At 39.5% G+C, this 13144-nt stretch overlaps 1 protein-coding gene and 3 non-coding genes across 4 annotated transcripts; all 4 read left to right on the top strand.

Annotated features, from left to right (window-relative positions):
* Positions 1-281: 281 nt before the first annotated feature.
* RPS12 (ribosomal protein S12) lies at positions 282-3638 on the top strand. Its single transcript, XM_005425663.2, has 4 exons — positions 282-439; positions 2123-2225; positions 2687-2788; positions 3544-3638. Exons 1-4 carry the CDS (start codon positions 342-344, stop codon positions 3604-3606), a joined length of 366 nt encoding a protein of 121 aa, XP_005425720.1. The 5' UTR covers positions 282-341; the 3' UTR covers positions 3607-3638.
* On the top strand, positions 1166-1240 carry LOC115948412. Its single transcript, XR_004082234.1, has one exon. It is a non-coding gene; the product is annotated as a small nucleolar RNA SNORD101 (small nucleolar RNA).
* Positions 2534-2620, top strand: LOC115948416. Its single transcript, XR_004082237.1, has one exon. It is a non-coding gene; the product is annotated as a small nucleolar RNA SNORD100 (small nucleolar RNA).
* On the top strand, positions 3064-3198 carry LOC115948414. Its single transcript, XR_004082236.1, has one exon. It is a non-coding gene; the product is annotated as a small nucleolar RNA SNORA33 (small nucleolar RNA).
* Positions 3639-13144: the final 9506 nt, after the last annotated feature.

The following is a 13144-nucleotide window of genomic DNA, read 5'->3' as shown; positions in this document are numbered from 1 at the left end:
GAGGCCCCGGCGCGGTGCTGCTGCGTGCTTCCTGCAGGCCGGGAGATGGGCGCGGGGTCCGCCTGGCAGGGCCGCTGTGCGCATGGCGTCCTCTCCTCCCCAAAGGAGCATGGAGGCAGCATGGCCCGGTGGCTCGCCAGGAGGATTTAATGCCTTAGCTTCTCTCAAGTTCGTCCTTCGTCTGGTTTTCCTGTGGCATAGTGCTTTAACTTGCTTTTTTCTGTACTTTTTTAACGGCCGGATGCTTGCAGTTGAACGGGAAGCTTTTGCTTTTAGTTGAAAGTTGTAGGCCCGCTCAGAACATTGTGTGTCTTCTCTTTAGCATTACTGCTGGAGGTGTAATGGATGTTAACACCGCTCTGCAAGAAGTGCTGAAGACCGCGCTTATCCACGATGGCCTTGCTCGCGGTATCCGTGAAGCAGCCAAAGCCTTGGACAAGTAAGTGTGGTGTCACCAGTTTCTCTGCTGTGAATAGTAAAACTGGGTGAGACCTTGTGATGAGGTGTGTTGAACACCTGCAGTGGCCATTTTGTTCAGGCGTTCAGTTTGAAACTTTTGCAAGATTATAGCTTTCTGCTAGTAATTTTTGTCTTTTGTAACTTCTGGTTTGGGGCCTTAAAAGTGGATTCTTAAAATATAAAAGCTAAACTCGATTATTTAAGAACAGCCGCATCTGGTGTATTAGTTTCTGTCATTTTGTGGCCTCAGTGCCACTGGGTGTTCCTGTGGGTGTATGGGTTTTGTGAAGCAAATTTAATGGTGCTTGCTGTATATGGCTATGAAAATCTAGGTTTCAAGAGCCTTATATTTTAAGAAGTAATTATTCTCAAAACTTAATATGGTTTTAATCGGGTTAATATGTATTTCAGACTTTTCCTGGAAGAGTTCATTTCGTTTTTAGGGAAAAGCCTTAAATTCATGGCTTTCTTGTACTTTTTTTGCTGACTTTTTTTTGTATGTTGCAACAGTAAGTAAATTGTCAAGGTGCAATGTCAAGACAATGTTGAACTTATGTGCCAGTCACTGGGTAATCAGTTATGGTCTTTTCTAGGGCGAAGTATATCTGTATATACAGGTATACATACACACCTGTGTGTGTGTGTGTTTATATGCTAATCTGTACTTGCCTTGCAAGAAAAATGTGTGTAAATGTAAAGCTACAGTGTTTGGGTGATGACTTCTCAGTTAGTCGGATACCCCTTCACTCGTCCTGTGAGTGATAACTGCTGTCTGACAAACCTGTATGCAGAAACCTCGGGGACAAGGCACTAAACAGGGGCAGAGGAATGCAGCTTAGGTGACTCACAAACTGGTTTGTGTGGGTTCTTCTGAGTTCAGCTCCTGCTTATAAGCTGTGTTTTAAGATAATGTGTGTGTGAGGCTTCTACACATTTGTGTGCAATGGTTCTTGCATGGGAAGGTTTCTGGTGACACTCCTGATAAAGAAGCTCTTTTTAGGGAAAACTGACCTTGTTTGCAGAGGTCACATTTCATTAGGTTAAGCATAGAAGACCTACTCAGCTCTCTCTGTTGTCAGGTATCCCTTTGGTATCTTAACATTGTACCACAGTATACAAAGATCCTAATTAGAATTGGGGCCCTGTCATTACAGCTTCTCTGAACGTAAGTAGTAAAGATTGTTCTGAAGAACTTAAAAACACCTTTGTGTGAAAATTCAAGCTTTTAGTAATTAAAATTTTATTGTTACATTACTATAATCTGTGGTAAATAAGAAAAAGTGACTTGTAACTTGGTTGCTTTGTAATAGTGACAGTTCTATGGGGGACCTGGTGTTTATGCACTCATCAGAATTTTTCAATGGCTGAGAATTTATTTAGTGGGATTTTTAGAAGCTTTCAAAACAGGAATAGAATCTGAGGATAAAGCCAACAATATATGAATAGCCTGTAACGTATATATATGTAACATTAAAAGTGACAAATCACTTCAAGAGTATATTTAGTATTTTAAAAGCTTATGATGTCTCATAACCAAAAGTTAAAGCATAGGAAGTGGTTCTCTAGAAATGCATGTGCTGAATGCAATTATTTTTGGTTTTGATTGTCAAGAAATTTTAATTAGTGCTTATAGTTACATCTGTCAGTTCTCATTTTTTTTCAGACGCCAAGCCCATCTCTGTGTTCTGGCTTCAAACTGTGATGAACCCACATATGTAAAATTAGTTGAAGCACTGTGTGCAGAACATCAGATCAACTTAATAAAGGTGAGTGAACTTGAGACAAAAGTTTGGAACAGTTATGCTGCTTGTTTCAGCATGTAGAGAGCTGAACCTTCAGAACACTACTGTAATTCTGTGTGTGGCTTGCCTAGGCAGAACTTAGCAGCAGATTGTTCTAGTTCTATGTGATTGTCATTTTTCCACAGTAGAAAACCTGTGGATGTAAATGGCAAGGGATGTGGATTGGTTATTTTGCACAGATAAAATGAATTCTGATGTCCTGTATAATAAGTAAAATTACTGCTGGGAGTGGAGGGTGGGAGGAGCATTCCTGTGGCTCCAGGGAGGCTCGCGCTGTACGATGATGATACTTTGGCTCCCTCTGCTGATGCCTGTGAGGAAAGCAGCCATCCGTTACCCAATGCTTCTGACAGTACAGCAGCTTCTGGGCTGAGCCAGCTGTGCCAGAAATGGGAAGTTCTAATGTGGTGTGGTGCTCTGCACAGGTTGATGACAACAAGAAGCTGGGCGAATGGGTGGGTCTCTGCAAGATCGACAGAGAAGGAAAACCTCGCAAAGTGGTGGGCTGCAGTTGTGTGGTTGTCAAAGTAAGATTGCTAATTATGTTTTATTTCTTGACTTCTGAAAATAAGTAGTAAACCAGAAGTTGCTTTAGATAAGGAATTGTTGAATACAGCTCCCAATTTTTTTTGTTGATAGTGAACAGAAGCTGCTTTCCAGTACCATAGTCCCTGTCATGTTTATTTACTAATGTACATTTTGCGAGTTAATTGTTGTGTCCTCAAAGTATCTATGCCTACCTGCCAGTAATCATTAAAAGGAGAGCCTACCTAGAAGACAGGAAGCTTTGCTTTAGACAGAAAAGCCAGTTCAGTGTGTCCGCTCAACTTGAAAATGTTTTGCGGAGCTTAATTCACAATTACACTGGCAAAGTAAAGCCACAGTACGAGCCTTGAAGACTTTGTGGTCTCTGAGGTCCCAAGAGATGGCTACATCTTCACAATGAAGACTAGTGCCTTCTGCATGCATTTTCATAGTTATGCTATTTTTTCACATGCTTTACTTGGGTTTCCTTAAGCAGAAAAGATGTTTGCATTCCTGTCAATGGACGTCAATGTTAAATTTCATTCATTCATTTGCATGAAATAGAGCTGTACTTTATTAGAATAGTCTTATTAAAGAGCAGGGGGAAAACTGGCAGGTTACTTGAGCTTACTTGTGTGGAATTTTGGAAATTTCTTTTAAAAAAGTGTCAGAATCCCATTTGTCCTTACAAAAAACAGTTTGTGAAATTTAGGATGGGTCTGTCTTTACATTAACAGTGGGTTGTTTTGTGTTACAGGACTATGGCAAGGAATCTCAGGCCAAAGATGTCATCGAAGAGTACTTCAAGTGCAAGAAATGAATGGCAAATAAATTTTGAACCAGTCTAGTGTATGTGTGATTAATGATTTGGTGTCTGTGGAACAGTTCTTTTGAGTTGCAAAGGGTAGCGTCAGAAGATGCAAAAAACTTTGCATTCGTTGGTGTGATTTATTAGTATTTTAACTAAGTCAGTTTGCTAAAAAGATCATGGGGATCCCTGCCACTATTCCTGTTTTAGGATAATTTTGTTTTCTCTTTCTACTCCAGAAGTTACCAGCTAGAACATGGCACAGATTCAAGTTGCAATAATGCAGATAGTTTAATACTGTCTTTGCCTGGTGGTGCTTTGGTCTGTATTTTTAGGATTTTGAGTAACTTATCTAAAGTATTGCTGCCTCTGTGACAAAAATTTGGGTCCTCCTACCAAGACAAATGAGAAGAACAGCCTTAAATGTTTCCCAATTCTTCTAAGATGTTGCAGGATTTCTATAAATGCTTTCTTAATTCCTCCAAGGAAGTTAATGGACACAATGTGTTTTACTTGTTCCTCTGCCTCAAATTGTGGATGATAGCATCTTCTAACTAGTATGTCATGCACTTGTAGATCTGATTCTGTAGTTCTCAATAGGTAGGGTAGCCAAGTAATTAATTTCTCATTTGCTCAAATTAGGCAGTGTTAACCTCCTAACTTGCCCAGTGTTTTGGTTTCTGTAGTTCAGAACTCGTGTTTTTTGGAAGGAAGGGATTCGGACTGGTGTGTTTTGTTACCCTCCTGCAAGTTGTTTCATGTGTCATAAATTTTCTGCCGAATAGCTCATAAGTGGAGTGAGTCATAAGGAATTGCTGATTATGCTGATTTGTAAGATATGAATGTGAGTATCTGGGACTGAGCACCTGTGGCTGAGGAGATGGGAATGTTTATCTGTTTTCAGGCTCTTAAGCTTAGATTTTTTACTATAGTGTATAACCCCTCTTGATACCCTTAGTCATAAGTGTGAGAGTGAAGGCAGGCATCTTCTCCAGCTGGGCTCAGATGCACTTTTCTTACAGCTCTTCTGTAGGCTCTTGAAGGGTCTCTTTAGATTTGGCTCTGTCTACTACTTTGTAGTAGCTAGTTCTGGGTGACTTGGGTTGTTGAGAAAGTTTCTATAGTAACATTTTCAGGTGTACTCAATAAGGTCACCTGATCAAATATGTGAGGTCTGTATCCTGCTAAACTAATGCATGTTCTCAAGGTACTTTAGTTTGTTCAAAGGAGGATGGCAAATCTTGTGAAGGGTCTGGGGCCAGTTAGGAAGCAGGTTATTTAGCCTGGAGGAGGCTTGGGAGACCCCATGCCACTCTACAGCCATCTGAAAGGTTGTAATGAGGTGGGAGTCTTGTCTCTGAAGTAGCAAGTTACAGGTTAAGAGACAATGGCCTGGTGAGGTATTAGGAAATACAGTCAGGCATTGGAAAATGCCAGGGAAATGGTGGAATCAGTAGTCTTTAAGGCAGTTATAACCCCTGTAGATGTGACACGTGAGAACATGGTTTGATCATTTCCAACATAATTTGTTCCATTATTTAAATCATATGTGTTAAGCCTGCAACCAAGTTGAGAAGAGTCCAGCGAACACAAAAACTATTTGGGTTTGCAAAATACTCATTTAACATGTTTTAACTTGGTGTGAAAAAAAGTAACATCAAAATGTTGTTTTGTGCTTGATTTATACCAGTGTAATGGTAACATTAGTGCTAGCTGATTATTGCATTTCCTCTTAATTGCTGTGAAGGGATTCAGGTAAGGGGAGCTGCAGTTTACAAGCAAGTTTGTTAGGCAGTGTTTCTTTTCTTGCAGTGGAATGACACCTCAGCAAACATTCAGGAATGTTATATATTTTAGTGTTTCCATACCATTTTACATAGCAATGAATGTTAATACTAGGGAATGGCCTAGTATTCATTCGTTTCACGCCAATTTTTTTTCATTGGAATAGAATCAACACTTCCTAATTTTTTTTAAAGAAGGATTTAGGTTGAAATCTAAATTTTCTTATCAAAATGCTTAGGTTTCAAATTAGGACTTTTTCAGGAAATTAAGTGTTACAAGTGACCCTGGAACTTATGCACAGTAAGCATTGGAGAACTGATTAAGTTTGCTTCATGCTTTTTACTTAAAATTATCCCTAGGGTTTGGTTTATTTTCAGAAATTTCCTGAGGTTGGAATTCCACCCAAGGGTTTTGGTTCATCTTGATATTTAATAAATGTTTTATTTTTCTAAACTGGCTGAGGCAAAGAAGTGATTGCAAGTCCTTCACTTATTAAATGCTTCTCTGAGGCCTCTGCTTTGTAGACTAAAGAGAGCCAATATCTTCATGCCTTCTTGATAAAGAGTATTTTTTGTTTAACTGTAGAAGATGTACTGATTTTTATATGTGCTGCAGGATTTCAGGTAAGATTTTGGAGGAGTAGGCTTTGGGATTCTACTTGAGGTTGCACCCCCCTGCCCAAAGGGGTACATTGATGATCTCCAGAATAGATGTGGTTGGACAGCACTAAACATAGTAATGGAAGATAAAGACTTCAGAGTTAGGGTTCCAGGTCTGATCCTGACTTTTCCTCTGTTCATCATATTTAATGTCACTCCCAATGTTTTCCTTTTGAAACTGGAATAACACAGAACGGTTTGCTCAATGATGTATGCTTTGTGGCTTTTGGTTGGCAAAAGCATCAGAATTATCTTTTGTTTTCTGAACTGAAATAGCAGGCTTGGGTGGTTTTGTATGGAAGGGTAGGTGTTTACAGGCCTAAAATATGTTTCACCATGAAGTAGAAAGCCAATTAAGTCCTTTGAAGAAATTCTGGTAAGTCATTGTGAAGGTGTCAACAGACTCCCAGAGAGCATTTGAGAACATCCTTTATGATCATAAAAGTCTTGAAACCATTTAAGCTCATTTTCTTTTAGAACCACCTGTGTCATCCGGACCACTAGTATTTTCTGTCTGTGTGTTTTGCTGTAGATCACAAAAGCTCGAGTATCTGTACAGCAGCAGTGGCTCCACATTTGCACAGTTCCTGCTTTGATGGAGTCAGGGGCCTGACTGCAGCTCCCGTAGGGAGAATAGGTTATACTTGACCTCCCCTGTTTCCATGACAGTGTATATGTCGCTGTTGCAGTCCCTTGGAGTCTGGGATAATGGCACTGCTGCTCTGCTGCTTCTGGTTAAAAGGATGTGTGTGCTTCTGATGTGTGAGCCTGAGAGCTCACTTGAAGGTAATCTTGTTTTAGGACAGCTTGTTCACAATGTGCTGGTGTGCTTTGCAGTAGCACAAGTGGTGGGTCATCAGGGCTTGTCAGCTGCAAATCTGCTGCTGCACAAGCACTTTTGTGGGCTTCAGCCATTAATCTGGAGAGCATTGTTTGCTTTGCTAAGTGATGTTCCTGTCTTATTTAATGCATTAAGTACTTTATGAAGGGTGAGAATTAATCCCACATATATATTTAATAATAAGCCACAAAATATCCTTTAAAAATTAGGCATAGGCCCCAATATTTTCTGTTTAATAACATTTCTGGTTAAGAATTGCCTCTACCTGTCTGATTTTGTTCCTTGTTCATTTTGAAAAAGCTGCAAGCCAGTGTTCCTGAGGTGTCTGTGTTCCTGAATCTGATGCAAGCATTGTCCCTGAAGCCTGCTCCCTTTCCTGAAGACTTTACAAAGGTCTCTCATCCAAGGATGTGAAGGAATTCTAAACATATATCTATTTGTCAGCCTTGAAGATCTCTTGGACATTATATGTTTGGGATGTGAAGCCTTAGTAAGATTTGTAATTTGTGTTAGACTGTTGCCTGGAAAATAGCACAAATCTTCCCTAACACCTTTAGAGTGATAACATAAAAGCAAACCTTTACTTAAAAGCTTTCAAGTACATGATATGGCAAAAACTGAACATGGCACAGTAATTCTATTATTTTTATAAGGTTAATTGATTAGTGTACCTATCACATATTGTCCAGTTAAAAGGTTGGTTGGTTCGGTAATAATTCCTAGGGTACTGCCCCACTGGATGCAGCCCACTGCTTCTTTGCCCCAGTTCTGTTATCTCTAGTCCAGATTCTGGTTGTATAACAGAACATCCTTGTAGTTGATTCTCTTATTGGAATAAGACTAGAAAGAGAACAGGAAAATTACTAGGAGCTACAGCCATGCATTAGCAATCTACAAAGCTACAAATATATGAAAAATACAAACAGCTAAAAGTCTTAGGCATCAAGACCATTGAACCAGATAGCAGATGTTAGGTGAAATCAGATGTGGTTTGTATTTTTCAGCCTTAAGGAAAGCAGAAGTAATGGCAAATTATTTTTTCAATGGTTTTAGGCATTTAAGTAAATACACAGAAATGTTTTCAGCCATTGGTCAGCAAACAAATGTTTGTTTTGAGATTCTCTTTAAAAAATTTAGCAGATGGAATGTGTTGTATGTAATGATCCCACATTATGCATTCATAATTTCTTGGTGCACTGGCATTATTTTTGTTGACAGTGCCCCACAAAAACCATGGACATCAACTGCTTCATGTACATGATCTACTCTAAATTATGATACAATCTTTTACAGAAGTAAATCACTATACAAATATCTAAACTTTCAGCCATTTGTTACCATGCTTCCTCCTTTCCATTCTGAAAGTGTCAGAGTCATATTCTATGAACTAATGCAAACTAATCTGAAAATCACTTTGTTGTAAGGAGCTTTTCCCCTCCTCTCCAACTCAAAAACAGTTAGGAGGGATTTTTTTATAGTTTGTAAGTAGAAGTATTTAAAATATTTTCACTGAGACCTCTGAGCAACACAATATTACATGAAATGGGGATACTTAAAGTAACAAGTATGCTTTTGAAAAACTTAAAATAAATTTACAATGCAGACACAATTTGGATTGTATTGGTAAGCTGCAACAGGACTGTACTTGATGGGTTTGTTTAAAAATTCTTTTATTGATATCTAGTATTTCCTATTGCTGAAAGATTAAGAGGCACAAAACAGTTATATAAAAATATATCTACAAGGGAGTAAATGTTTAGGTACAAATTAACCTAGCTTGTCCTATAGCTCAGTCAGTGTCAGGAATCATTGCTGTAGTCTGACTAAGGTCTGAGGTAAGGTGAGTTTTACACTTTGAAGCAGAACAATAGAGTTAGTATGTTGGTGTTCTAAAATACACTAATGTGTAAGCAGACAGATACTATTTTCCAAAAGTGACGAAAAAGGTATTTATGTCAGTTCCTGGCATTCCAGGTTCCTGCTCTTTAAAATTTACGATAAAGTTTTGAAACTTAAAAAAATGTATTTTATGTGGATGTGCAGAAAAATGTTTATTAAATTACCTCTTTTCATATTAAAAAAAAAATCATACTTCCAGTATGCTTTATTTTTCCTTCTCACCTGAGTGGTTCTAAGACATTTTCTGCAGTGAAAGCAGTCAAATCCCTGTTAAAATAAGCTTTGTATTTTGAGGGCAGAAAATAATCCATGACCCCTACGTAACCTTTTGTATTGATTGTATTGTTAGCAGCCAGTGTGTTGGATAACATAATACAGATGCTTAGGACAGGTTTAGGAAGGCCAATGGAGGAAAAAAACCAAAAGATTTCTAGTTTTAAGACTATGTGTTTAAGGAATTGAGGTCATGTTTTGTAGAACCCCTCCACAAAAAAAATGAAACACCCTTAGATATCCATATATATAAAAGTGTTCATATGTCAATAGAGCTATGGTATGTATTCCTTTTCATCCATGTATTTGAATGGACAAAATTCAAGTAAGACCTTTCAGCTTTGCTGTTTTCAGAGCAGCAAAAAAGAATGTTTGTCAGCACATGTACAAGTACCTTTACAAGCACGGAATTTAGCAAGCTACTGTACTTGAAAAAACCATGTAAATTCAAATCCTGTTTCTGCAGAGGCTGACTTCCACTCCTCCAAATAAAAATCTCAGCTGGTTCTGACTCTTCCCTCATGGTAATCTACCCTTTGTTTTTCAGCATGACAGTTTATACAATTTCTTTTAAAACCAGTATATCTTGATCCTTTCTTGTTCATTGTGAACAGCATCATCATTCTATCTGACCCTCAAGACCACATTCATGTCCTTTTCAGACGAAAGTTATTGGAAGTATATGTGCCTCTTCTACTTGTAATTGTGTGAAAACACCCCTAAAGCTACTGTTTGATCATGTATTTTGAGTGATTTTTCTTATATTAAGAAGAGGCAGACTGGTCAACATGGTTAGTAGCAGGTGGAGGCAGAGCAACATATGCAAGAGGCTAAGTCAATGAGACAGACAATCTGTCTGTGAGCCTCGAGGTAACCCTCTCTCTCTCACCCTTGATTTCTTGCCAATAAAAATCTGTAAAATGAGTGGCAAGGCATAGAGAGAACAACTGTCAAGAAGAGTGGAAGAGCAAAGATGTGCGCATGCAGACACATGGGTGTGCCATTTTAAAGGTAGATTACAAGGCTCAAGATAGTATTAGGTGGGAAAGAAAGGCTGTGTGTGCCATCCTATTAAAGTCTCTTGGCGTGTGTGTTATTTAAACATGCAGTTATATGCTGTTTTTTCTACAGTTGCATCAGGAAATTTGAAGGCAAACCAGCAGACCCTAAGAACAACCCACGGTTCTGTTGGGATGAAATCTGCAGTGTATAAAAATAAACCAAACAACAAAATTAAAAATACCACCAAACAACCACCCCCCTGCTCAAAACCAGCCCCAACAAACCCAAATAAAGACTGTGTTTTTTATGGTTAAAAAAGGTGATGAATATTTGTGCCACCAAGCTCCTGTGTGGGGGTTGGTAAGCCATTTGGAAATGTTCATTGACCATGTGTTTTCATTCCTTGGATGCACCAACTTTGCCTTTTTTGCTTTGTTCTTTAGGAATGAATAATGCTCACACATATGGACATCTACTATTTTTCACTTCTTTCTATGTTTTAAGCATAGAAAGCTACCAAGAGTGCTTTATTCCTGAAAAACAGAGTTTAGAAGAGTCTCAGACCGGGAGGTCTGCGTGGACGGGTGCTTGTAGCTTATGAGTTGTAATTTCCCAAAGTGTAGAATGGAGAAGCAGTCCCGTTTGGGAGGCCGGGGAGCCCAGACCCCGTTCCGCTTGTCCCGGGTGCCCGTGCTGGGGCTGGCTGGCGTCGGGCGCATCGTTCGGGGCCCGGCGGATGTGGAATGTGACTCTTTAATGCCTTTGAATGCTGCCGCCTTCTATGCCTACTTTCCAGCGTTGCTGCCTTGTAAAACCCCAGCACGTCAGGTGTTGGGGCTTTTAGGGTGCGCGGAAATGTGTTTGCTAAACCCGAGGACTTTGTTGTACAGCTGCGACACCTTTAATCCGTTTTTGTGGGAGCTGTACCACACAGGGCAAGCACTCTCATCTGCTTTCCTTCACAGAGATACTTGATGAACAAGCTAGGAGGTTTGGGGGATGTGGATCCAGTTGTTTGGAAGTTCACTTTGTGTGTTGTAAGCAGCGCCATCCATCAGACCAAGAACGCCATTGTCAAACACATATAGGAGCAGCACAGACTTGAGATAAGAGCCAAGATTGGTGAAGGCTTTTTCTTTTTTTTTCTTTTCCCTCCCTGACTCAAGTGTCTGATGTATTACAGTGTTCAAAGCGTTTCAGTATGCTTATATTGTATTCACACATATGCAATGTATTTGAAACATTCCTACCAAGGAGATTGTGGTAAAAACTGTAATGTGCAGCTTGCTGGGTTTCATTGTAAAGTAATATAATATCCACATGTGCGAAGGCCAATGCAATATTTTATTTTTTGCTTACCCCAGGGAATATGATATTAAATTTATCAGCTGAAGTATTTGAACGAGAACTCATAAATATTTTCTGAGGTGCATCAGTGGCATACATAGGGAGGGAGAAGACATGCAGCACAGGGTGAGGAGGAAGTTGTTCATACTTTCCATCCTCCACTATCACATAACAGCTATGCCTTGCCCTTCAGATGGGATACTGGTAAGGTTTCTTGGTGGCTGAAAACAAGTCTTAAATTGTGGAGAATTTGCTAGTCTGTAATTTTTTTCTTGTAATTATTAGCGCTGTTGTACATGGAGCGCAGATGTTGTTCACATTGGATACAGAGCTTGGGGGGAGAGAGGAGAAGGCTCCCAAAAAGAGAGGTACTGTTCTGAAGACATTTCAAATGCACAGGAGGGCTGTTGACCTGCCTGCTTTACCTGATGTGCTGTGATTGTAGGCATCCTAGATGGACAAGCTGCTACCAAATCTAGGAGGAGTTTGCAACTGCCTTTGTGCAGCTGTAAATCTTCCAGGGCTTAAGCAAGCGCCTCTGCATGGCATTACCCTGTCTGGCTGTGTGATCTAGCCTCTTGTTTGGAGTTAATTTAAACATCTCCAAAACAATTCTGTGGTGGTTTAGAACAGTCCAAGCCATGCTGAGTTAGCAGTTCTCTGTCAGCATTGTCTCAATGTGTACCTGCAGCTAAAATTGCCCATATCAGGAATGGTGCTGAGAGCAAGACCAAAGAGTATGTTTTGCCAATGTAGAAAATCTTTGTGCCTTCACACCTTGAGTATCACCTACAATTGGTCTCTGCATCTCAAGAAGGGCATATTTTTTCTCAAAAAAAACCAAAAAATAAAAGAAAGGGCATCTAAATTTGCTGCAAAAAAGTAATAGGCTTATGGTTTCACTTCAGTTTGGAGAGAAAGCTGAAGAGGGATGAAGCTGATTTACATCATCAAGAAGGCAGTACAGAAGATGAGTGCTAAACTTGTTTACCAAATCCTACAGTACTGGATCAGGGAACATGTATTGAAACTGATCGGATGTAATTTAAAACAGGTTTTTAAAAGTGCCTTTCTTCAAAGCCTGTAATAAACTCCTAAAACTGGCTGCTGCAAGAAAGTGTGAAGTCAGAACACATCAAGAGTTTCAAAACAGATTAGACAAATTAATGGATAAAAGGTGCAAACCAGATCCTATTGGGAAGGCAGTGATATTCCCTCTAACACCTGAAATCTAACAGCAGGATGCAGAAGGAGCATGAGGGTTAGATTTCAGATAGTGGCTTTTTTCATGTGCTCTCCCTAAGCCACCTCTGCAACAGCCACTGTGGGAGACAGAAGCCTGGGTGATGGACATTGGTCTCACCACATGGAGCATTCCTGATAGAAAAAGATCAGATGGGCATGCCCTTGGAGTGCTAAAAGAGCTCAAATTGCTGCCTAAAGCCTCTGGTTTCAAGGCCACAGACTTAAAAAGGTACAAAAGAAACCAGTACTTGCAGAGAAAGCAAGTCAAGAGGAGGTAGCTGTTACAATCCTTTGGAAGTCAGGGAGCAAGACTTTTTAGGAATCTGTTTGATTAGCAGACAGCTCAAAGGTGCAGTCTAGCAGACTGAGGGTGGCTCAGAAGTAAAAGAAGTAAAAAACCTTTTTTTGTTAACATTTGAATTAAAAATATGAGAACCATGAATATATCTATGCAGTTATCTTTCTATCTTTATTTGTGGGAAATTGTGTTAAAATGTCC

The sequence above is a fragment of the Geospiza fortis genome, unplaced genomic scaffold (assembly GCF_000277835.1).
Source record: "Geospiza fortis unplaced genomic scaffold, GeoFor_1.0 scaffold217, whole genome shotgun sequence".
In the NCBI taxonomy this organism is placed as follows: domain Eukaryota; kingdom Metazoa; phylum Chordata; class Aves; order Passeriformes; family Thraupidae; genus Geospiza; species Geospiza fortis.
This window is presented reverse-complemented; position numbering and strand designations above follow the sequence as displayed.

Excerpts from the sequence above, each read along its gene's own strand:
- RPS12 (XM_005425663.2), top strand. The coding sequence starts at position 342 with ATGGATGTTAACACCGCTCTGCAAGAAGTGCTGAAGACCGCGCTTATC. Across the intron at positions 440-2,122 it reads GCAGCCAAAGCCTTGGACAA|ACGCCAAGCCCATCTCTGTG; the intron begins GTAAGTGTGGTG and ends ATTTTTTTTCAG. Across the intron at positions 2,789-3,543 it reads GCAGTTGTGTGGTTGTCAAA|GACTATGGCAAGGAATCTCA; the intron begins GTAAGATTGCTA and ends TTTGTGTTACAG.